Consider the following 27,365-nt stretch of genomic DNA (forward strand, 5'->3'; position numbering starts at 1 on the left):
GACCAAGCAATTACTTTGCTTAAAAAAAAAAATATATATATATATATATATATATATATATATTAATTTTTTTCTTTCTTTTTTCTGTCAAATGCACAGTCACACATGGGTTTTAAAAAATATTTTATTGCCCCTTGACAAAAAAAAACTAACCAAAAAAGCAATCAAGTAAGAGCTGATACTGATTTAAATGTCAAAACAAAATTAATTGTTTAACTTGATTAACAAATTCACAATCACGTATAGTCTAATTTATTTTTAGCTAACATAAATATGCATGATTATATTGTGTTTTGGTCATTTTGTTACTGTCTGTCCGTCAATAACTGAAGTCCATTGAGTACCAGTCGGCTGTCAGTAGGCTGTTTTTTTTTTTTTAAACAATACTTATAGACATAGAATATTCTAAAATTAGCACTGCACTAAATCACTGCTTCTCAATATCAAAATCTGATTTGGTTTCCCGTTTCTGTGCACAACAATACATTAAACACTTAAAATGCTAACAGTAACAATACAGAAAACACAAAAATCGTTTGAAAAGATCCTTCAGATTTAATCTGATTGTGAGAGATGTCTTAATAAATGTTCTTATGGAAAACTAAATTAATGTGGCCAGTCACACTTCCATGGATTTGACTCTGGGGGTTTAAGACATTTGCCCAACTGCTCACAGCCAGGAGGACTCCAGTTCTGAGGAGGATGAGAAACACACATGAACACGTGAGGGCACTGTTGCACCACGAGCTGTCTACTGTGTCCCTAAACAATCTTCCAGCGCATCAATGGCACAAAATACACACAATTTTGCAGTGACAGAAAAATCTACAAAGGCTGCTAATAAACAAAACACTGAATAAATAAAATACTTTTTGTATATACTCATTTATATTGATTTTATATTACTAAAAATTTAGAATCTAGAATGCTTTATTGTCACTGTACACATAATATAATGAAATTGTAGAGCTTCTGCTTAGTTACATAATAAACAGAAAAAATAATACAGAATAGACAGAGATGTAACAAAATAAAATATATTAAATTAAGATAAGAGAATAAGGAGAGTGAAATGGAAAGAATTGCTTGCATTTTTGCATAATTGCTTGCAAAATTAAGCATTAATTGAAAACTAAAGGAAATGAAAACAGTGTAAAGATGTTATAAAATATTCAGTTGTGTGCAAAAATGTATAACATAATTGCCTAGCAGTACAACACCAAAACATCAATCAATCATAAATAAATATGAAAAAAGGCTGCAGCTTGACAGGTTTGGGACTATTGTGCCATTTTATTTGATTTTAGAAATTTATTAATAGCAGGTTTGAAATCAAAAGATGCCTGCTAAAAAATAAACTGAGTGTTCATTTCATATGATGACGACCAATGGAAAAAGTAAGGTCAAAGGGTAAATTAGATCTGTTAAAACTGAAGCAAACACTCTCAAGTGACAGTATCAATCAAGCAATAATCATCTCACCATGACAGCCAGGTCACACATGTTGAGCTGCGGCATTCCAGGGATCAAATCCTTCTGATGCTGCTCCACGACTGCAGTCACCTGTCTATGAACATCCCGGTACTCCTTAGACTGGACACTTTAAGGCAAATGACAAAAGTATTTGTTTTTAGAGTTGGAAGATCTTTACAAGATACATTATTTTATTAAAGCAAAATGCAGAAAGTATATTTAGAATGTCCTTGATTTCATTTTGGGGTGAAACCAACCCTGATAGGTTTTTGACAGGTTTTATGAGATACACTTAATTACCATATATGTGTACCATGATGTTTACATGTTACTTCAAGATGACTCAGAGAAAGCCATTACACTAACACACGTCCAAAAAAACACATTTTACAGTTGATTTACATTCAGTTATGATTCAGCTTTAAAACTTATATTTGCTCTCGAGTAACTCCATTTACATCATCTTCTTCAATTACGAACTGTCTTCACAGCCTCATCTTAGCACTGAATATAAAATAGTTTTAATTAACTATTCGCCCATGCATGGTTATTACAACATAATGCATGGAAAAATATGTGACAGACGGGCAATCCCACCATAAAACACACACACGCACAGGTCTCTGAGGGTTGCCATTTCCACAGAAGCGGTCATGTGTCCTCTCATTATTTGTGTTGGACAGCATCCCACACCTCTGCGTAGTGCACAGGGACCCTGATGGTTTCAAAGGAACGCTGTTCTCAATAGGACCTGTAGGCTTAATGGGCTTCAGAGAATGTGTGTCTGTGTGAGAAACACACGCAGACAAATATCACCGCTGCAATTACGGCCGTAATACAAAGGCAGGCAGCACCTGTGTCAGGCCTGTCCCCTGCTCTCAAAGGCAGCCTTCTGATTGGCCCCCGGGGAGGGGGTGTGTACATGTGGGGTGAAGTGGCAATTAGTGTAATTACCCTAGGCGCTGTCCGACTCACACCTCCGGTCTCTACACTCCTGCCTTCCCCCGGGAGAATCGGGCATGAGCCGCACGCTAACATCTGCTCCCCTCTCGCTCAGCCTGGACCAAGGGTCTTCACCCCATTCCCCAAAACACATTATTTCACTTCCGAGAGACTTTTCATCAGCAGTTAAGAGGCTCTGTCAAGTGTTTGACCAACATCAATCACTGATCAATGACTGACTGGAAATATAACCACCATAGAGGCCAAAACCAGAAAATAAATTAGCATTTTAGCACTTTCATTTCCTGAAGTCGATGGGTTTTTGGTTAACAATAAGATGAAAATAAGGTCTGTGGTTAACACATCACTAATACCCCTTTGTGATTTTTGAAGCATTTACTTGTCTCGAAAAAATGTGAAAAAACAATTATCCCTTTAACCTTGTAGTGCAACATTTAGTTACAACTTACACATCTCTAAACATTTGACTGTTGCACCTTTAAACACAGTTGAAACAATGCTGCATCAACCAAATATTTACAGCAGCTACCAACCAGGAATAACGGTTGAAATAAACTTGCAGACCTACTGGATTCCATAACTGAGCTCAAGTTTTCCCTGACACACTTCAATCATTTAGACATAAATGATGATGCTGACATTTACACTCGTTTACTCAGTCATCTCTTTGACTAAATGACTCAGCAGCTCTCAAGCATGAAACAGATCTATACACATTCCCATTTGTGTGGTCGTATGTCACTTGTGCATGCTAGTTTTCAACACAAAAATGTAAATCAGTATTCGCTGTATTAGTGCTAATGACTAATTTTACATACAATTCCTGAGTATACTATTTCGTGTATAAAATACAATTCCTGGTTTTATGATTATGTATAATGTTGCAATTTAACTCTGAGACTTACTTATGGAAACAGGAGTTAAACTCACTGTAAAAATATAAACTGAAATGCCGAGTCCCCTACATTTTCGTAATTACAGTGGATAGCTGTACCTGCGCTTTTGTTGCCTGCCGTAAAGCTATCTGCACTCACAAACTCCCAGAACAGATGTTTAGAGGGAGTGTGGGAAAGAAACAGAAAACATTTTTCAATGTATTTCTACATTTCTGCATTAAAATTTTAATAACGACATTCTTGTTCAAATACTCTCCCACACCCTGGTAGTCATCACTGTAAAAAAAACCTGGAGACTGAGTGAGTGTGTTTGTGTGATAAAACCTTGAGCTTTTGATGGGAGTCTTGTGCGTGTCAAAAATAAAATACTTTAATTCCCATCTCCTCTTGGGTAGAATGCTGGATCAATTCAGAGGGCTTCAGATCACACACACAGGAAACATTTGTTCTTCTATTCATGATAGGCATGAAGACGCACCAAGGGGCAGGGCATTCGGCACTCGATCTGCTAAACGTATGCCGCCTTCACTGTATGTCCTGTGTATTATGCCCCCGGGTCCTTAATCAATAATTAACCATAGCATGTTTAGTTATGCCTAGAGTTCAGACAAACAATAGAAAATTCACAGTCAGCATGGCTCATTAGCATTTTTCTGAACCTTGGGTTCCTTTCTACAACTGTAGATGCATGATTAATAATAACAATGCATGCAAATACAGTCTTTTGATTTATAATGCATGACACCCAGGGGGCAGGGGTATTGCTCAGGTGTGTCACCAGACTGATTAGTGATTCACACACTCGCACCGACAAAACAGCATTCTCCAATGCTGCATGCAGAGAACACAATGAAGCAAGAGCGAATCGGTATTCACATGGTAAAAACACCAACAAGTATAACTGAATGAATGAATAAAATAAGTCACACACACAGAGTTGGAGCTAGACAAGGGAATTGAGCTGAAGAGGCAATCAAATACCTCTGCCTTTTCTCTCTGCCCCCCCCCCCCCCCATTCCCCCGGTGGAAATTGAGCAGTTCTACGAGCACTATTGATTGAGGGCTGAAGTGCTTGTCGGCAGCAGATGAGGCCCGAGTTGCCTGCTACATTAGCCCCAGGCAGGATGGGACTTAAGTGCTCTCGGCCGGGCTAAGGTAGGCAGGCAGGCAGAGCAGGGCAGGACGTGAGATGGGGGTCAGCATGGCAGGGGTTGTGTAGACCGAACGATTGGCCTGTTAGCTTGGTTAGTGTTTTCTTTCCAGGCAGGACAGCACTGCCACTAATAGCTAAACTTCCAAGGAATCCCTATTTGCTGATTGTGCAGGAAAATCTACAAAATTAATTTAAGATCAATGTGAAATCCAAATGAATTACATTCACATTCTGGGATGTTAATTTGCATGATTCATGGATGCATGTTATTCTAAACGTATGTCTTTATAATCTTTCATTTTTTAAATTAATGTGACTAAGGCCCTGTTTTTTCCAAAATCGACAGACCACAGGAGCATTAGGAACAGGTCTTTTACCTGACCTGAACAGAGCTTTTTTTTTTTTATCTATATATCAGCCATAACACTGAACAACCACACACAAAAAAGGAGTGCGACTACAAAACATCCAGAGTGTAAAAGATTCATACATAATTACACAGAGTGAAATAAATGGGGTTTATGACCATAAGCATTACAGCAAAAATTGCGCTTCAAAAAAAAAAAATAATAAAAAAGAAATATTCCAAACTTTGACAAATAATACTTGGATAATGTATACATATAAAAACTGACGATTCTAAGCATAAAATCGAGAATTCTTACAAAGCATGTAGCTGCATAGAATATTTTGGCCATCTACTGGTCATTACTGGCGTAATATTTGGGTTTATTTTGGGGTTTTTTGGACCAAACACATGATATATTCTCATATTTTTGTTGTTTCAACTTTCAGAAGTGTAGATTCTTTTAGCAAACAGTTTGCATATTTGCTTCTACAAATGATAATAGAGACATTTACATAAAAATAAGATCTAAATGGCCATAAAATTCCATGCTTTTATTGTTACTACTTTGTAGTTACTACTACAGGATGTGTCCCTTTTTCGAACTGAAAGTTACTCGTGGAGGAGCATAATTACTAATTAAGTGAGCTCAGTTCCTTTCTACAATGTCTGAACTGTTCAGACATTTGTTAAGTCCCAAGACGTCAATTCTCGATTAAGTCTGGACTCAGATTTAACCTACTCAGGCCTGGACTTGAATGAGCTTGACTACAATATTGCCTTTTAACACTGCATTGTTACCATCTCTGAAAAGCCACCCTGATGTTAATACAAGTATTATAGGCTTTGTCAATTTCCATTCTTGCATTTAAGCTGTTCTAAGAACAAGGTTTCTTTGCTTTAAGATTATATGATTCATCAGTTGGGACAAGGTGAAAAGTCTTGAACAGTTCATTTATTAACAACATCAACAAAAAAAGCTTTAGGTCAAGTAATGGGCTCATATTAACTTTTCATAATTTCCATATTCACTTTAAAGGTAAGAGAGAAAAAAACTGCTTTTCTAAGCTATACTGATATGTCTTCATTTGATGTGAGTGTACTATAAATTATTTAAAAATAAAAAAAGTTTTTCAAAAGCACTATTCATTTTTTGAACGTTAAACTTTTTTTGAGGTAGACAAAATAGGTTGTTTGCCTTTAAAAACAGTACAGTCTTTTGGTTTGTATCTAGCAAATTCCAAAAATAAATAAATAAGAAGAATCAAATGAGATAAAATACATTTAATTTGTAATGTATCTACTTTCTTTGACTATACCAAGTGCGTAGTGTACTATACTGAGAGGCTTGTTGGGGACAGTGGGCACGTGGGGCTGTGCTGTCAGTCTGCCGCTAGACTGGAGGTATGTGCATAGATAGGCTCTATATCATCTTAAGTGGCTCTTTAGGTGTAGACAGTGATTAATGAGCGCTGACCGCTCCAGCTGGGTGCACAGAAGAGCAGACGGTCAGCAGCCTGGCACGGATTCACAGGGGACGAGGAACGAGCGAAAGAATGGAAGAATGAGGGGGGGTTGGTGTTTGGATCTGGACCGTTCTGACCTATTCGAAAACATTCACTGTAAACCGGAAAGATAAGGAGGATGAAGATGGTCAAACTAACAGCTCTCTCCTCTCCAGCGCTCAACACAGCTATTGATTTTTTTTTGGATGAATCTTTCTTTTTTCACAGTTAGCGCTCGAGACCAGCAGAGCAGAGAAGAGGCTGAAGAAACAACATTAATGTTTAATTACTCTGTCTCTCTTCAAGAAAGTGGAGGGATATAAAAGAACACAACAACAGCGAGACAGAAGAGAAATAAAGATGAAAAAAACGGTGAAAGGGTTACTCTGTTCTTAGAAGGGATGAGTAATGATTATCAACTAATCTACTACTATTTAATGAGAAAGGGAATGAAAAAGAGGCATCATGAAAGACATATATATTTGAAAATATTTAATTTTGCAGTGCTTGTTGACATTCAATAAAGGAGTGTAATGTGTAAGTCACGTTTGGCAGGTGTGTAAAAATCTGGGTAAATTTGAAATCAAGAATAGTGAATTTGATTTCTGAAAACTGGACCCACCAGTCTGAAGCACCTCAAGTGCAATACAGCAAAAGTAAAAAATTCAGATTATTTTGTTGCATGTGAAGCATCACTTTCAGAAACTCTTGTGATTTTCCTCTGTGTGTCTTTCAATACAGCATCTCTGTTGAAAGCAAGGGATTCGCAGCTCTCTCTGATCTTTAGTGTAGTAGGCCCCCCCAAAAAACTCAGCGAATGACAAAGACAGAGACAGCGATACAGTGTGTGTGTGCACTGGACAGAGAGAAAAAGACAGAGATAGAGAGAAGGAAGGGGACAGATGAAGACAAAAAGATAAAGAACGAGAGGGAAAGATGGCTTGTGGGGACAAAGGCTAATCTTACTGAAAAAATAAACAGCAACAAATCAAAATAAAGGCAGGTCATGTCAGCGCAGAAAAAAACACATGCTGATGTTATAAATAAACTCTGTACTCAATACGGCACAATAAATAGCTTACAATATTGGAATTACAATAAATATCAGTAATTAATATTAATAATAGATATATTATTACTATTATTATTACAATTTGTCTGAATTACAGGGCTTGTTTTTAGGTTTTTGGGAGGTTTTTATAGGGTATTTTTTAGGTTTTGTAAGCTCACAATACATTATGCATATACAAATCATTTGTAAATTAATATACTTTTTTCACAAATAAAGTTTTAACAATTTTGAAACTGAATCTGATTCACAAAGTAAAAGTGGTCTGCTAACACATTTACAGTAAGAACGGATGGCATTTGTTTAATAAACTCAAAATTCAAAGGAAAATTTCACACAACGTCATGAATAATTACAAGCTGGCAGATTTCATAGGATAAAGCATAGTCTCATGAAAAAGATACCGCTGATGTCGACAAACACTACAGTTTAAGAATACACATTCCCTACAATAATGGGTTAAAAGCTCAGGAATAAAAGTTTCAAAAATATAAATAAATAAAAAACATGACAGATACAAAACAGACTCCATAGCAAGGTTATTATACTTCTGGGGTTTAATTTAGTTTATATTTATTTTCAGTTAATCCAAACATGTTTTTTTTTTGTCTATCAGTATATTTTAGTTTTTATTTGTATTTCTATTTTACTTAACACACAGTAAATTACTTGTCAGGGGCATCTTTAATGTTTCAACCAGGACAATGGACCCAATTCCTGAGCCAAGATATTTATGTTTCCATAAATGTCTCAATAACCCAAATCCTGAATCATTATGGTACACCTATAAGAAGTGTTTATATTCAGACTGTTTTAGACTGGTTCGGGTAGATACCGCTGCGGAGTAGCCCAGTACCTGCGAAATTTGTCATACAATGTTCAAGACGCACACAGTTCTGTTTATTAACCGCTAGAGTGCCAAAAGTTATGGACTGCAGCTTTAAGCAAATAAAGCAACACAAACAGAAAAAGTCTGTTGTCGACTGGCCGTTGGCTGGTTTAAATGAGTTCCTGCTGTATATGCACAATTCCCTGGAATGAAGGGAATTGCACATTCCCACTCCAAGATACCTTGGACGCGTCCACCAGAACACTTAGGTTTAATATAAATCAGACATAAAATAGTATTTCTCAAACAGTCACTGTTATCCCTGTTATTAACTGTTAAGTTGGCCAATGAAATTTTAGGAGTGGATCGGTCCACTCCATGCCACCCATCTGGACACGCCAGTAACTCTAGATCCAAGTATTAAAGAGAAAAAAAGCTTTTATTTAGTTTTTCTAGGTAATTGTTTGGAATTTGTTTTAGTTCTTTGTTTCAGTTTATGTAATTATAATAGCTTTGCCTTGGAAAGGCCACTGAACCAGTGCCAACCCACCAATCAGTTTGATCTTCCTCACATACATTTAAATCTGATCAGCCTGTGTTTTCCCTTGAGAGTTGATGTCTTTTGTGTTTCCATCATAACTATTCGAACTAGCCATTTTAAGTTCTAGCCAAAAGCCGATGAATACAGATAATCATCTTCAGATCACAAAGAAACGCATTTGATAAACCCTCTACGAACTGCTCAGTCAATCAGCAGCTGTGCCTCACTATCGACCCCAAATATCCAGAACCTCGTCCCTCCTTATGTACACAGAGCTGTGCAGAGCCGAGATGGACGAACATGTCACAGACCGTGGGCTCATTCTAGACTCGTGTCCATGTAGTTCCAGCGCTTCATTACAGTTTGGATGGCATGACTGGTTCAGTGGATTCAGTGGTTTCTTACTTGTTGTTCATAAAATCTGCCAGCAGTAAGGTTTATGGTGTGAGGATACGGCCCCTATCAATACACCTGTGCACTCCAACAGGATTAGAATAACAAAGTGGAAAGCTAATTTAGTTTCCTACAGAAAATCAAGTGCAGACCTGGGCTAGAAAGAACTTAACATCTCTAGGCAACTAAGAATTCCATTTGTTTTCAATTTAGGGAATAATGCAATAACTAAACGATTCTTGATGATTCACTGCCTCTCAGTTTTTCAATATTGGCATAAAGGCACAAATCTTTTGCACAAAACATGCGAAACGTGCCATTTTCAAAGGATGTGGAAGCTTGATATTTGCTCAAGGGTTCTTGGTTTGGAATTGACAGCAAGAAGAGGGCAACAATTTGCATGTTAGTCATGATACCAAAATATTTCAATGAAATTTAATCATTTTTGCCTAACACATGGCACTTACCTGTATCTGTAATGTTTTTATTGCAGTTTTTTTTTTCAAAATCATTTGAGAAAGAACCGTGATGCATTTCTTCACGTTGGTTTTTTGACATTAAAAAAAATTGTTTATGGCACTGAATTCATATTGAATAGTGTGGTTCTTGACATCTGGTGTCCAATCAATAACCCCTTACCTGATTGGGTATCTCTCCCCAGGGTCCTGTCCAAGGTGGAAGATGAGTGGTTCCATGGTGTGTTCATCTTGTGTGTGTGTGGTAACACCAGGAACCTCCTGACCAGGACAGAAGTTTATACCCTGTTTGGAAAACAAGGTGAGAAACACTTAGAGTCCATGTTTTGTAAATGAATGCTGTATGTTGTTATGTAAATTACTACTAATATGAGAATGGGTCAATGTTTGGCTGGTTAGCATGGTCTAGTTAGTCCCTGCTGGTACCCAAAAAACTTTCTCCTTTGACAACTATTCAAAGTAAATGTATTCTGATTAAATAGACTATTTGGAAGCAACATACAAATTGCATGAATTTCATTTAGGGGTCATTTAATGTCAACTCAACCAGAGGTCTGCAGCTAAAAATGTTGATTTTGATATTAAAAGCAATAGCTGTTTATTTACTAAGCAATCCATTATTTTATATAGAGAGTCAAAATTACATTTTTCACTTGAAATCTGAAGCCAAATAATGAAGGGAAAATTATTTTAGAAAGATGGTAGAATCACAATTGTTTTTTACACATAGATTGGTAGATCATTGCATTGTGTGGTCACGGTTCAATTGTTTCCCCTTGAAGTATGCATGCCTGTAATTCAAGAAGTATTAATATTCATTTAGATGTTAGTTCTCAAACTTTTCTTCAGGAATCTTTAAGGCCCTACATGGTTCTTTTCCAGAGAAATCCATGAGAAAACTGTTTTCAGTGGTCCAAAACTAAATACGGGTCACTTTTCATATGTTGACACATTTTAGAGTATTGTCTCAAGAACAAATAATTCTGACACTAGAATTATATCTTGTTTCCCTCTATTAAAACAATTGCATAGAACATAATGTACCTGAGTGCCAAAAATATTATTTGTCCTAAGTTTGTGTGACTGTAACACAAGAAGTGTTCAAGATATCTCTTTATCCTTTTAAAGTCTGGTTCTCAAAGAACTTTTCTTTTGTAATCTTTATTTTTAAAGCTCTATATGGTTCAATCCCAGAGATATGGAGATCTCAGTGAGACCAAATTGTTGAATTTTAGCCATTTTCAGTGGTCAAAAACCAAATCCCCACTTTAATTTGGCCTCACCCTCAATAAAATAGCGAATTCCTCAGTAAATAATCATTCATAATTTAATATTTTGGCTTTCATAAATATTTTTGTCCAGAAAGACATATCAACTGAGTTCGCAAGCACGTTTCTGAAATTTGGTTGATTTGACACAAAATTACCCTAAAGCATAATAGCTGTTTTACCAGTGCCTGATTTGCTCTTGAAAGGCTGCTGAAAGTGTGAAATGGACTTTCTGCCACCACATTTAGAGGTGGTCTGTGATGAATTCTGACCACATTTAATAAAGGTGTAAATGCAAATGCATTTTCATTATCTGCATTCATCTATTCAAGTAAAATGTAGTGAGGCTACACTAAAAATAACTGTATAGACTGATGTGCTGAGGAAAAAGACTTCAGATACTTGCTCTTGTGATTTGCTTACCTGCTTTAAATATATGATTATTTATCAATAGATTTGTGGCTGTCTTCATATAGAACAAGCAGAACTGAAGTCACATGATCCACAAGACGACACAGTCCCAAAGCATCAACTAGTGGTAGAACTGACTGATTAGTCCACTAGTTGCTATAACTCCTACAAACCATCATCAAATTCACCAAAGCCTTAACAAGCACAACAAATAAGATTACAGAAGAGTTGGGGTACGTGTGTGTGTGTGAGTGTGTATTTTCAGTAGCTAGAGGCTATTGTGAATCCTGTCTGCCAGAAAGACTGCAGGGCTTTATTTGTGTGTGTTGTGCCCTGGGGGAACTGGGAAGTAAGACAGGTTCCTTCCAAATGAGCACTGTTTTAATATTTTGGTGTTCTTCACAAGAGCATATGCTTGGGGGGTCATTTATAAGGTGATTGTGAATACATAAAAGACTGTGTTTTGTCACCCAGGGACTGTGTAGCAAGCTGTGGCACACACACGCTTCATGGCAGCACATGGTCCCCTATGATCTGGCCTGCAACTTGCTCTCTGTCTTTTGAAGCAGTCCGTGTGCACTGATCTTACAGGCATGAAACAGTCCAAATCCCACAAGGTTTGGAGAGAGTGCTTCAGCCTGCGCCCAAGGAGCAAAGGCAACAGCGCTTCTCTATTAATAATGCAGCGCGGGCAGCTCTGTGCCGCTGAAAAACGAGAGCAGGTTAGCATGCCGAAAGAAACAGCAAGGGGGGCAAGTGGATAACCCGTGAAAAATGTGCACGAACATCAAATAACTTGGATTTGTTGATGCTCAAAAAAGCTCTCTTAAAAATATTCTGGATTAAAGTCAGCATGAAATGGCATTCACAACCAATTTAACTTCCGTAATGTGAATTCCCAAGTGAAACCGGATATTCAATGAGAAAAAAAAAAGAAATGGAAATCATGGAAATGGATGAAATTGTTCTACTCACAAACTCTCTCTCACACAAAAAGTGATGCTTTGGCTTCTTTAGAATTAGTTTGTTTGGTGCTGGCAATCAACATTAACATCTTGTTTACTGAACTGTTATTAACAACATTTGTTCTACTACCAATTGTGCTGTCACACTTTTGATTGTGTGAGATCTCCTAAACATATTAGCCAAGTGTTTTTGTGAATTTTTTGGATTAGGATACTTGACTGGGCACTACAAAACAATACAATGTAATGTAATTTGACATTACATTTATGTAAGTCTTGAAAGGATGAAAGAAGTGCAGATTTTATGCAGTGCACTGCAATGCAATATTAAAAAAGGCTCATATGTGAGGTTAGTGAAACATAAATCAGAATTATAATGTGTACTTAAAAATACATATCCAGAAATGTAGTGTAATAAATGGCGTTTTAAAATTAAAAACAAAACAAATATTATCGTTCAGCACATTGTTAGGCACAAATTTGAGTTCTGGGGGTTGATTCTGTGTAAGAAACACTGCTATGTTGCTTTAAGGTTGTTGTTCAACACTTCAAGTGTTCAGTTGCTGGTCCCCATTGACTTGCATAGTATGGAAAAAACAAAAACACTATTCAAGTCAATGAGGAAGAACTGAAGGTGAACTATCCCTTTAAGCCTGGTTTCACCCAAGATTTATTTTCCCACTACTGTCAACGGATGAATTTTCAATTACTTTCCACTGTCACCTTTGGCTTGCACAGTTGGTTTTTAAAACACAATTAATATTCAATAATATTATCAATGTAACTGCACTGACACTATCGCATGAGAACAAAATCTGAAATGAATTGAGCTGGATAATAACACTAACTTTGATACGGTTATTGAACTGAATTCGATCAATATTGAACTGACTTGAGCTGAATAATGACACTATTGTCTTTTAGAGCTGCTTACAGCTGAACTGAACTTGTTTCATAATTGATTAACTTTGCAACATTGACACAGTTATTGAACTGAATTTACATTTATGCATTTAGCATATGCTTTTATCCAAAAGAAAAGCAATTTATCAAAGGTCCAACAATATTCATAGCACACTGCATGAAACAATGAATTCAATTGAGCTGAATAATGATACTATTGTCTTCTGAAAGAGCTGAAATTAAATTACTTTCATAATTGATGAATTTTTCAACTTTAATATTATTGTCCTGTTTATGTGCTTTGAAATAATCTGCATTGTATAAAGTACTATATAAATAAATGTGACTTCAAACCATGTAATACAATGACCCTTGACTGCCAAAAAACAACCGTTCCTCCCAAAGACCAGGCCATAAATCAAAGCTCAGATTTCTGATCGTTAAGTACAGTGAAACTGGTGAGATGTGTAATTTAAGAGAAGAATTCTCAGGTATCTTAAGTCTTATCTGAGGTATTGCACACTAAAATACTTCATATTGTTGCTCAAAAGTGTGGCGCAGAGGATCATCGGATGCAAAGCACTTACACTGTGAAATTTCTCATTTCACACATCGCTGATCCGCACAGGTTTCAAGAGGAATTCACCCAAGTGACCGATACTATTAAGCCATCATTTCAACCGAGTTTAACAGGAAACAAACCAAAGGGTGAAAAAGCCTTGTTTTCAGAGTAGTGCATTATGGATCACTGCCTAAATCGGTGCAAAAAGTTTATCGCTTAATCTCTGACGTCACCCACAATCATTCAAATCAATTTCAGTGCTGTGAGCGATGGGTAAATTGATGTGCCAAATGGTACTAGAGGTGAAAACGCATCTGAATTTGTGTGTAACTCTAAAGCAGCAGGTGAAACCTCCCGAAAACACATTAACCATCAGGACTAGACTACAGCTTCCAACCCTCTCCGTCCTCGGCGTGAGATGCGAGCTCAAACAATCGATTGGCAGCTCACAAGCAATCAGCCACCATTATTTGTGAAGTTACACTCCAGTTCACATGAGATGATAAAGGGGGCTGCTATTGATTCAGCGGCCATCCAGGAGAGAGCAATTTAAGCAACCGATGGGGCATAAAACAAACCCTGGCATTCGGAGAAGCAGCCCACGGCCCAAGCTGACGGCTGACGGCGGACAGGGGTTGCATGTATGTGTGTCGTGTGTTTTTAATGGGAAACGGAGCGTGTGTAGTGAGTATGAGAGACAGACAGACGTGTCCCTGAGGGCTTGACAGAACGCAACTCACAGCATGAGGGATGCTGCTGGAATAGCGTGCTAATAGATGAAGCGTGTTTGCAGAAGTGATCCCACTCCATTAGCTCCATTAATATTCATTACCGCCTGATCTTCAAGTCTATTTGATAAGGCATTGTTTTTCAGATAACATTAACGTGCTAATGTGCATTTTAGAATGCAATTACTGCATCAAGAGGCAAGAACGTGAGACAATATCTAGATTCTAACATTTTTTCGAAGAAAATGTGAATGGTTGTACAAATGTTGCCACCATGCTAAGGTGTTTGAGTGGTTGCTGGGGTGTTTTGGGTAGGTTTTAGGTGGTTGCAAGTCAAAAAGTATTTCATTGTAAATCAATGGGATATCTTTGCCCTCTTTCATCAAACAACTGAAAAGCCAGACAATTTATTTAAGGCTTCATTCACATATATAGTACAAACAGCGTCAGATGAAGTTTGAAAAATCCTTTATAGATATGTATGATATACCTGTACAATATCTGCTATTTGGGCAATATTAAAGATTTTATTGATGCATGATATATTAGATATCTAAAAGGATAGTCCACCCAAAAATGTAAATTCCATCATCATTTACACATCCTTATGTTGTTCCAAGCCTGTATGACTGACTTTCTTTTGTGAAATATATAAGCAGATATTTGGAAGAATGTTACCACTGACTTCCATTGTTTAAAGAAAAAAAAAAAAAAGTTTCACAGAAGAAAAAGTGTCACACAATCATACACAATATACAAGGCGAGTAATTCATGAACATTTTCACTTAGGTAAACTATCCCTTTTAACTGTGCATGGTTACTTCTGCTATATTTATATTAATTTTACAATGCTATAATGCTCATTGCCAATTCAGTTTTAAAAACACCAATAGTTTAATCATGCTGTTAAATGCAGTCTTCAGTAATTCCGAAAATATCCATTTTTCATATTGAACAATGTAATGTTGCGATGCCTACATTCACTTGTAGCACTTCAAGCTATTGAATTTAAGTGTTTTTATTCTTTGTGTTATAATTTATTTAGACAAATTTGAATAAAATTTAAATATACGCAATTTACTGGTTACTGGACATTACATTAAAATAATTATATTACTGGTATTAGCCAAAATTGGTGCATCCTTAAATATTTAACCCTAACTATGAGCAACAGCTTTTAGTTTTTTGGGGGGTTTTTCGGCTAGCTATTCATTCCCTGCCACTGTCAAGGCAAGGCTCAGGCTCACTGGGGAATTAAAGCATTATGTGACTCTTTAAACTACTTAGAGGTGGACAATATGACCAAACTCCTTATCACAAAAAAGTATTTTTCAACCACAGTAAGAAACAACATCACAATAGTTATTCGATCTGAAATCAGATTTGTTACTAACAGAAGTTAAACCATACCCTATGTTCCTCAAAACTGTCACTAAAATACCTGCTAATTAAATCTGTAAATATTCTACTCACATCAGACTCTCTGAAAACCAATCTTATCTTAATTGACGGTTTTTGAGAATTTTCAACTCGCTTATAACTAAACTGACCATTATCTAAAACCCTTAATTACCAATAATTAGATCAGGCATGTGCCCAAGCATCAGACTTTTCACCTGTGACAATTGATCAAATTTTCATTAATACTGCATGAGAATCGCTTACTTTCTCTTAATATCTAATATAGGTATATTTTCTAAACAACAAATACATTATAATGAGACACAAATCAGGAGGACCACATGCATTGTTATATATATATATATATATATATATATATATATATATATATATATATATATATATATATATATATATATATATATATATATATATATATATATATATATCGACATTTCCAGATTTCTACAACTTGCTCTTGGTAAAACATTATAGACATAACAGTGTGACATTCTGTAAAGCTGCTTTAAGGGATTTGCACTGTAAAAAGCACTATACAAATAAATTTGACTTGACCTCAAAAATAAGGGGGAAAGACAGAAACTGAAATAGAAACTGAAAATTTGCGATCACTCACCTTTTTGAATTCTTCCCATGAGTTGCTCCAAGTCCAATAATGCGCCTTGTATTGTCCGATCCGCACTGCCATCATCTGGTTGCCACGATAATAGAAGATGGGTCTGCTGCGTATGAAATGGGAATCTTGTGATAAGTCATTCCAGTTGCCAATACTGCCCACCGTGTCTCATCCCATTTTGACAATATGTGTTCAGTAAAACACCTTTTGCAAAAGGAAGGTCCCTTTCTCAAAGCCTCCAGGTAGTGGCTTTAACAGGAGACCTTAACTTCCCTCAAAATCAATCTTTTACCCAGAAGAACACCGACAGAGACTGTATGCTATAGCAGCAAAGTAATGATCACTCAAATCATCTTTGAAGCTGGACTGAGACAGTAATGGCCACATCATATTTGCAGGGTATGGCCATCTAACTGCGTAAACAGCAGAGGACATTCTGGTGAGAGATTTTTTTTAGGAATCGGTCTCAACTGACCAGCCACCTACAAAATAATCAAATGTGAATGAAAGTCACACTTGTTTTGAGGTGGTTACCTGTCGAGCAGTGAGTTGTTGAAGAGGACAGGACTTAAATCGAGACCATCAATGACACGATCATCAGGGGGAAGAACACCAGCCACAGAGAGACTCGTGCTGAAGAGATCCATCACACTGCCCAACTGATAACTCACCTGAGGAACAATCACACACAGAACACTTAGTTTTGGAGGAATACTAAATTATTATTGAATGACAACAAATGATTTGGTCAAGCTGGTAAATTTTCCACTTCCATATTATGCATGTCCCTTAACTATTTTAAGGCTTAATTTTGGCTTGAATTTAATGGAAAATCATGTGAGTTACAGCATTTTTTATTTTTTTTTCTTCCATAAACCCGGAGATCTGGGTGCAGTGAGGAAGAGTACATATTATTGTTCATTTATATACACTTCTGGCATGGTAACAATAAAAACTGGTTGAAAATGAACAAAGTTGTATCTTAACCCTGTATATATAATATGGAGTTCATTTAAAAAAAAAAAAATCAGAGGTGCATTTTGGTGCAGTTGCCGATATTTTTATGGCCAAAAGATATGATATATATATATCATATAAAAATCATAAAAAATTTAAAAAGACACGTGTACCACGACCTGAAGGGGGATGTTTTTTGAAGTCCCTTTACTGGCATAAAAAGTATAAACTATCAGTAAAAAAAAAAAGCATACAACAGGTTTGTCAGCAAAGTTTTGATTATGACAATATTAGAGGCCTTAGAAATTTACGTATCAAATATGATACAGTAGGCTTTATATAGTTACTTAGATAGGCAAGCACAATTATCCATCATAAATGATAATGAATAATCTTAATATTGGCTGATATGTGGGTCTATCACTAGTCTAGATTCTCAAGATTGTTTAAGCTGTGATACATCGACCTATGCTGCCTGCAACCCGCACTTACACACAAACACACACACATGCAAAATCATCTTCTTCATGCATGAACCTTGTCAAGACGGCACAGAAGAAGAACGTAAGCTCTGGCAGGGAGGCCAGTTTAGAAGAGCAGAAGCACGATGACGCGTTTCTTCAGTTCCAGCTCTAATCTGCGCTCGCAGGTTTATTATAAACCACACTAACATCTCTGTAAATGAAGAGAAAGGCAGAGAGAAAGGAGAGTTGGGACAGAGGCCGGAACTGCTGCTTTATCTGTCCTCCCCAGTCCTGCTGCAAAAAAAGCTTTATTTTATTTATAAACTTTGAACTATTTTCCGATAAAATGCCATTTTTTCGCTGTCATCCTTGATCTTCCATTCTATTCTCTCCTGAGCGGCCCTTTGAGGGAGACGGCACGCTCACAATCAGATAGCGCTATCAGCACGGAGCAGCTGGCTCTGCCGCGCACTCATACACACACACACACATCGCCTACTTCAGCCTCCCAGAATTCCCTTCACCACTGCCAGACAGCCAGTACATTCCATTATCTTCACTCTCAGGCTTCACACACACAGACGTACATACATGCATACTTATACACACAGGAAAAGGAGAAATCAAAGGGAACAATTAATAAAGGTAACTAGCCGCTACCACCAGCTGCTCTTATCCAGCACCACACACAAAAAACATGGGACAAGTAAAAAGGGAAATGAATATTTCTTTATCTACAATTAATTTCCTCCTTCTCTTCTTCTAGCTGTCTACGTCTCTGTGTCTTTGGCTGATGCTAGTTATCTGAGCAGACAGACCTGCAAACCCTGCCTAATGCACTCAGTTTATGTGTCTCTGAGCTGATAAACACAACAGGAGAGATTGGTATGGCCATGTTAGCTGTGACGCCCCCCCACCTCTTTATTTTTATATTCACGTCACTCCATAGGTGAAGTGAACCATAGGTGTGCCAAGCACCAGACATGCTCATAATCTCTGATGCAGAGTCCAGGTGAAATCAGTCTCAAATCACTTGTGTTAATATCCTCTTAACAATATGCTACAGGTTAGGCGATTCATTACTTTTTTTTTTTTTTTAAATGTGTTATTTTGTGATTTTCTTGACTATTAAGTCTATTCATGTACGAGAATGTTTTACTTGAATCAAAACAATTTAATATTTAAATGCCATTTACCTAAAATCAATAGGCGCTGACTACTTGTGAAACTCTGATGAATTTCATATTTATGAGTTAGGAAGTCATAATTAGAAAGTTAAGTGAGTTCAAATAACTTTGGTCTGAGCAAGATTTTCTGCATAAAATCCAAAAAGATCTTTTAATTTAATCTGCAAAATGATGAATATAATGAATATCCAATGAAAAAACATAAAATTTAATTCCTTTTAACAAATGTACCACCATTATAGATGCTGCATTTATTGCATCTGACATTTTTTCTCATTGAAAAAATGCCTAAAGAAAATTCATAATAACGACTTTGTCGTGATACATACATAATGTGGTTCCTACATGTTTTTTTAAGACATGTCAGGTTAAAAATAATCTCGAGAACCCGAGTTGTGCTTCATTCAGCTGTCTCTGGACGCAATGGATCCTCTTTAGGGTTAAGGATTTGCTGTTGGGTCTAAAATAGTGCACACAGTCCCATCCTTACTAACATAACAATAGTTACTGGGTGGTGTTGGTACTTAAGAGGGACTTACTATTTAAGAGGGAGTTCTACAAGTTAGAGCATGTTAATATAGTACAAAAAATATATTTTATATGCTTGTTAGGGTTATCCTGCTCGTATAACTAAACTTGCTTGTATTACTTAAGTTACTTGACCAAACAATAATCGTACATTTACATGACCATTTTGGAGAGAAAGTTTTGAGATCTGATTTTTTGTTTTCTATTATCTTTTCCTTTTTTTAAATCTGGATTTTAATTTCAACAATGGTTTTTATTATTATTATTATTATTTCAATATTCCCTTTCTTGCTAACATTAATTTCTTGAATTCTTTCCCATGCATTGGACAATTGTGCACATTTATATATGACCTTGGACCACAAAACCAGTCATAAGTGTCAATTTTTCAAAATTGAGATTCATACATCATCTGAAAGCTGAATAAATAATATTTCAATTGATGTATGGTTTGCTAGGATGAGACAATATTTGGTTGAGATACAACTATTTGAAAATCTGGAATCTGAGGGTGCAAAAAAATCTAAATACTGAGAAAACGGCCTTTAAAGTTGTCCAAATTAAGTTCTTAGCAATGCATATTACTAATCAAAAATTAAGTTTTAATATATTTATGGTAGGAAACTTACTAAATATTTTCATGGAACACGATCTTTACTTAATATCCTAATGAGTTTTGACATAAAAGAAAAATGGATAATTTTGACCCATACAATGTATTTTTGGCTATTGCTACAAATATACCCCAGCGACTTAAGACTGGTTTTGTGGTCCAGGGTCACATTTGTGGATTTATTTCTGAAAGCAAAACTGCAAAGAAATCCTCTAAAACACAAAACAGCTATATAAAAATGAAATTCATTTCTAGATGTATAAAAACAATTCATACATTTCTGAGAAACACTGAATATTCATTTGTAAATTTCATTTTCTTTATTTGTGAATACATTTTTGATTCGATTTATTTGTAAATCTGCAATAAATATAACCTCACATCATTTTGTAAAACAAAAAGGGGCATCATTACTTCCCAGGAGAGAAATGGACGAGAAGATACACATATCACAAAGAGCCACACTCGAGCGGAGCAGGACGGGCAAAATCCAGCCTGTCGCTGTAAGACAAACATTAACAGTGTGAAACACCTGCTTATCCCACTCTGCACTGCTCTGGCACTGCCCAGACACCTGGCACACCACACGTCTCCATCCCAGCCGCATACCCCAGCACTCCTCTCTGCTCTCCTCTCCCTTTCTGTTCTTTATCCGGCACGCCTGGCATATTCAGATACAGAAGCCCTCATTACAGCTCAATCCAACCTCAGCAAACACACAAACAGATTAGCCGCTTAAGACGTTCCCAATCCCCCTCTCCCTCGTCACTCCGCCGTGCTATCAGGGCCCCGCACACCCCTCAGATATGAGCCGGGGGCAGGCTTAGCGCAGCTCCCGCGCTCCCTCCTCCAAAAATCCCCCCACGCCACAGCCCCATGTCACAGCTGCCCCTAATACAATTAAAAGTCATTTGCGGAGCTCACAGCTTCAGCGGATCAGGAAAAGGAGGCTTCCTCTGCCACAAAAAAAAGGGAGGAAAGGAGACCAGGGCTGGGAATCATAAGGAATTTCAAGAATAAATTGAAGATATATGGTAAAGAATTTAATCATTGTCCTGATTAATCAAACCTTAAAATGGAATTGCATCATAACTGTTATTTGGTTCCAATATTTTAAATAAGGAACTGATTTTTATAAGACCCAGTTCCATTCCATTAAAAAATATTGGTAGCAAAGATCTGATCAACCTTGTTAAATTTATTATACAGTTCTCTGAAATGCTTGATTCTGATTGGTCAGTCAAGACATTCCAAGGTCTGTTATTCGTCATAATGTCCGTTTTCAATAGTAATGCTGATTAACGGACCACTCATCTGGATATCTGAGGCCAGCGCTTCTTTCATGTCTCTCGCATCACATTACTGATTTACTCTGTTTTGTTTCATACAAATGCACCTGGTATCATCTTGCATCTTATGGACTGTATTGAAAATTAAATCGGAATACTTCAGTCATACTATAATATTGTGACAGTGTTTGCCTTGTCAGAATGATTGCTGTTGTTTTATCGGGTGCATATAAGTGGTATATCTGTACCCTAAAATTTTTGTCTTGTTTTAAATTGTTTGTTGTCTTGGCTCAAAGCCACTTACTATGAACCGCAGCACTCTTCATGAAAGCTTTGAGTTGTTATAACAACCGGCTGGATGTGCATTATCTCTTACTTAAAGTTATATTTGTTTTATACACAAAGATGCAAGGTAAATGTTTTTGCCGTTCCATGGGTGCAGCAAGTAGTCCCCAGCTAGGTAACTAGTTATGATATAGCTGGGGTCTACTTTCAGGTGCTGCGTCATATCATTGCGCTTGCTGCACCCATGGTAGTGTTCTTTTAAGGGCCTTACACACTATAGAAGGCCCTAATGGAGTGTTTGAATGGATAGAAATATGTAAGGTGCATTTTGAGGGTGTGGAAAGATGGAATACAGTGAACTTGAAAGCACAACCGGGACTTCTACATTTAAAGTGAAACAGCTTGGGATCATTCTCACTGTGCCAGCAGGGATCCGTCCAGGCCACCAGGCAATGGCTGGTTCCCTCATCCCACCTTCAAACGTAGTCTCCTTCCCACAGAGGAACGGACCGTTGCTGCCGCCTGAGGATGAAAAATGACAGAAGAGAATATTAAACTCAAAGCCTCGTCTGTGGAGTACAGTGATGGCAATTCATCTCCAACAAATAATCTTTACAAAAGAGCCTCGTGACTCAAAGAAACTGAATAGGTGTATTGGGAGTGTAAATGAAAGATAAATTGAGAGAGCAGAAGATAGAACAGAATGCAATGGTCTTGAGATACGTTTTAAAAAACATTTAAACAGTATTCTAGACTTAACCATTTCAAAATTCACACCACCTTTCTTAAAATGACGCAATGTAATGTTAAAATATATCTGACTGGCGTATGTGTCCATAGACCAACAATGAAAATAAAACTAAGAAAACTAGCACAAAAATCTGAGCCTAGCAGTTATGGCACATAATTCAGATATGTTGAAAAGCTGCACTCGTGTGGGTGATGCAGCACTTAGTAGTGGTTCACTAAATGCCACAGAAGACCAACGAGCCTGAGCTTCTTCTAAATATTTATTAGGAATAAATTAAATAAATTAAAAAACAGTACTGGAGGGTAACGAACTAAAACTAATCACACATTTAAAGCGGCACTCTGTAACTTTTGGGTGTCTAGCTGTAAAAAAATAACATGGTTGTGCTTCAGCTCTGCTCATCTACATTGATAAATGTGATTTAAATCCATCCTGAAAGCTCTAAAAATAATTATGATAGGTTTATCCAAGTGTATTTGGCTAAAGACATGGTTTGGAGGATTTTTCTTGCATTCTCTCATTAATAACATTTTGCTATCAAAAATGTTACACATCATAGCTTTAACTTAATTTAATTTATCGGTAGCTGTTTTATTTTGCTGTTACAAACGTGCGATTTATGCAACAGACAGAGAGATAAAAATATATGAAGATCTATATTAATAAACATTAAAAGAAAAGTTCAAATTTAGCTCAAATTAATTATATTTAAAAAGTATAGTAACTTCAGCCTGCTCAATCTAACAAACCTACATCATCAGCAGAGGAATTGCAAGAAATTATTTGGATAAAAAAATCTAAATAATTTATTCCAAGTCCCCCAAAAACTGTGGAAGCCCCCTTTGGTGTGTTAATGTTTAAGGTGGAGAAGTGTAAATGGATTCCCACTTTGATGTGATCCAGACATCACTGCAGCCCCATTATCCGAAGTGAAGAACACCAATGTGTTGTTGTGGATTCCCAGACTGACCAGGTGAGCCAGAATCTGACCGATGCTGTCATCCAGTTCCATCACCGCATCGCCATAACTACAAGACAAATCACACAGTGTCTTCCCACCTTAATCACACCAATCAAAGCACTAAAAAATTACCCCAGATAACCTGTTCGATTGCACTAACCCACACAGCATAACAAATTCTGTCAAATTAGCCCACGTTTGAAACCTGTCCTGTGACAGATGGATGTGATATATGGAGGAAGATAGATGTCTCTGATAGATGTGCGCTGGTTATAAAACTTTAAGATGTGGCGTGTCAGGCTGAATCCCTCCACTGCCAGCACCTGGCTAATACCCCTCAGCCTTGATCCATTCCTCTGTCAACACAAACCTCATTTAGCATTCTGAAGAAACGTATGCTTACTGAAGCCCCAGCACTGGGCGGAATACTAAACAGTTGCAGACAAGACTACCAATGAAGCCTTCAGCCCTTATTCTCGCCTCAGAGCAGGAAAAATAACATCACATTAACCAATCTTTCATATAATACAAAACTGAAGAGCACAATGCAAAATATTTGACCAGAACGATAATTATGTTATGGCCGTTAAGTAACATAATGACTGTTTTTAATAAATACACGTTTTGTCTTTTTTTAAAAGCAAAAACAAGGTCATTTCATGCACTAGTCATTTTTTAGATTTTGGGCTTTTCATAATGTGTTTTTATCAGATTAGTGGAAAATAAACATGCAGAATACACTTTGCACTTTATCCGCTTCATCTGTAGATTTCCATTACTATACACAGTATATACATTTAAAGGTAATTTCCTAAAAATCATTCCATGAGACAAAAATCTCCACTTCAGTACACCAGTTTAATTCCTATCAATTTTCTAAAGGTTATTACAGAAGAGTTTGTTCATTTGCCTGATTCTTTTTATTCAACATTTTATTCCTAAAAACATGGTAAAATTTTCGGTCGACAGTATTTCTAAATTTATGAACCAATGATATCACATGCCGTCTGAAAGAATTTTGAATGAATCCTGGCTTTATCCAATGTCCATATTTCTGTTCTAAGAATGTATGCAAATTAGTGCTTATTTAATTAAATAATGCTAATAAAAATCAACTTAAGAAGTATGGTGATATCAGTTACATTTTCTACCCTATTCACCTGGAGTGGTTTGCCTTAAGGCATTCAAGCATCTAGATTTTTACACGTGAAATTACACAATAAAACATTTTTTAATGTATATTAGTTCCAATCCTCAAATTTGTATGGCTGAGGGCTGTTCCAAAAATGCTGAAATACAGAATTGTATTATATCACTCCCCTTGAATATGTTTGTGAGGTTGTCAGTCTGTGCATTAGTGGTGTGATTTGTAATATTTCCAATATTTGGAGCACTTATATATGGCATTAAGTAGAAAACATGGATTTCTGTTGTTCAGTACTTTTAAAAGCTGGTGTAGAAAGAATTAAATTAAAGAATTAAGAAAAGACACCAATATTTAAAACAACAATAATAATAATATTGGGAAATACCAACACAGTCAGTAACTGAGCATGACATTTATTAGATGTTGCTAAGTGCTAGATGCTTTAAAATATAAACATAAAAATTGATAGTGTTTTTATGATAAAAACCTGTTCTTTGGTTAACGTAATTTACTTTACTATTTATGGTGACAATTTGTAATAGATCTAATTGGACATATGTAATTTTATTACATACTATTAAACTACTATTTTACTACTTACTATTAAAAGTTCAGTTTTTTGGAAGTGAAAAAGAACAAATCATTTGAACAATTCACATTTGATGGTTTTTCATTGACATAGTACTGGTTCTTCTTCGTTTTTTGTTATCCGTTAGAGATTTATCTTACATCTTATGTTTAAAAATGTATATTTACAAGTTCTGGCAAACCCAGAATGGTTGTTCTGAGTGATTAGTGGCATACTGTGTATCAATACGTTTGTTGATGCTTTCTGGGTGGTTGTCAGGTGGATGGCTTAGTAGTCGGCTTACTAAAAACGTTACAGCACAACTTTTCTAAAAACAAGCATTATTTGATCTTTCATTCATACGGTTAGCACAAACATACTGGATGAGATACAATGGATGAGATACTTCACAATGTTCACATACCGCCCCCTCTGGCTCTTTCCCAGGAAGCGCTCTGAGGTGTAGACAGGCGCGTGGGTTGCATCTGGAGCCCAGTAGAGAAAGAAAGGCCGCTGGGCCATGGCTTGCTGAGAGATAAAGTCCAAGCCTACCTGGAGACAGATATGATCAAAAAAGACATCAGGCAGATCTATCCACATCAACAGCACCGATCCACACAAATAAACATTAATCAAGCCAATGAGCAGGAAAACTCACCTTCAAATAGATTTGGGTCAGGTTGGATTCGCCTGTTTTCACATTAATCTCAAACTCTTCATAATACCTGCAAAACACACAGATCATCTAAACTCTCTGCTTCCTGCAGATCTAATGAGACCACCCCTACAAACTCATTTCAACACCATATGAGTTCCTGTTCCAAATGACAAGCTTCCTAAACCGAGTGCTGCACCAGGGTGTGATCATGAAGTGAATTTGAAGAGGTAAATTGTGAGATTGTGTCTCAGAAGACACGTTGTGAGAAGGTGCTGAGGCGTGGAACGGTAGAGGCAACTCTTTTATGCTCCGGCTGTTCCAGGTGTCCTAACATATCGCAAATGCAACCTGCCATCTCTTGGGTGTGAGTGTGTGCGTGTTTATCTGGCCAGGCTCAAACACGCCATGCTGATTAAACCCACTGCTAAGCGCAAAACCAGCCCTATCGCCAAAGCCAATGACCCAGAATGAACATATGGCTGTTTTGGAATGAACAAATGGGCAGAAAATGAGATGGTACACTGCAGCTGGTATAAAAATAGGAAAAACGAAACGTCGCCAAAAGGACACGTTCATGTGAAGCACAACAAGATTTTTACATTTTCTGAAGAAAATTTGAGTGGAGCCTGCCCGTTCAAATCTGATGGCCACAATTTCACCGTGTTGCTATGTGGATTCAAAGGTGTTTTTAGCAAGCGCCACTTATGAATTATATTTGCACCTCACCTTCCCGTCATTTCAGAGTTGTTGTAAACAGGTATATTGGGACGAACGCTGTTATTGTAGGGGCCAAAATGGCAGTTGGGGGAACCAAACCATTCGTCAAAGCCATGCTTCAGAGGTAAATATTGAGTTCTGTGCCCAAGGTGCCTGAAGTAGGAGATAAAAATGATACGTTTCAAAAGGACATATGGTCTATGCAATATGCAGTATATATATATATATATATATATATATATATATATATATATATATATATATATATAGTGCTGCTTGAAAGTTTGTGAACCCTTTAGAACTTTCTATATTTCTGCATAAATATGACCCAAAACATCATCAGATTTTCATTTAAGTCCTGAAAGTAGACAAAGAGAACCGAATCAAACAAGTAAGAGAAAAATATTTTCTTTGTCATTTATTTATTGAGAAAAATTATCCAGTGTTACATATCTTTGTGTTGCAAAAGTATGTGAATCTTTGCTTTCAGTATTTGGTGTGACCCCCCCCCTTTTGCTGCAGTAACTGAAGGTAAAGTTTCTTGTAAATGCTGGTCAGTCCTGCACAATAACATGTAGGCGTTTTAGCCCATTCCTTAGTGCAGAACCACTTAAACTCTGTGATGTTGGTGGGCTTAGCAGGCTGTCCTGGCCAAGATGCAGCAAAACAGGCCCAAGCCATGATACTACCACCACCATGTTTCACAGATGGGATAAGATTC

At 36.8% G+C, this 27,365-nt stretch overlaps 1 protein-coding gene across 1 annotated transcript in view; it reads right to left on the reverse strand.

The window, feature by feature from the left end:
* Window positions 1-107: 107 nt before the first annotated feature.
* The window catches only part of LOC306880448 (N-acetylgalactosamine-6-sulfatase-like), a 33,035-nt gene continuing 5,777 nt past the window's right edge, over window positions 108-27,365 (reverse strand). Inside the window, exons 5-14 of the mRNA XM_079433958.1 lie at window positions 26,654-26,797; window positions 25,928-25,994; window positions 25,694-25,821; window positions 23,482-23,621; window positions 22,261-22,364; window positions 17,054-17,190; window positions 16,520-16,625; window positions 9,808-9,929; window positions 1,483-1,600; window positions 108-693 (exon numbers count right to left, since the gene is read on the reverse strand). Coding sequence (XP_079290084.1) covers window positions 607-693; window positions 1,483-1,600; window positions 9,808-9,929; window positions 16,520-16,625; window positions 17,054-17,190; window positions 22,261-22,364; window positions 23,482-23,621; window positions 25,694-25,821; window positions 25,928-25,994; window positions 26,654-26,797 — 1,153 coding nt within the window. The 3' untranslated portion in view covers window positions 108-606. The remainder of the gene's footprint in view (window positions 694-1,482; window positions 1,601-9,807; window positions 9,930-16,519; window positions 16,626-17,053; window positions 17,191-22,260; window positions 22,365-23,481; window positions 23,622-25,693; window positions 25,822-25,927; window positions 25,995-26,653; window positions 26,798-27,365) is intronic.

Source organism: Barbus barbus (assembly GCF_936440315.1).
Source record: "Barbus barbus genome assembly, chromosome: 2".
NCBI classification, from domain to species: domain Eukaryota; kingdom Metazoa; phylum Chordata; class Actinopteri; order Cypriniformes; family Cyprinidae; genus Barbus; species Barbus barbus.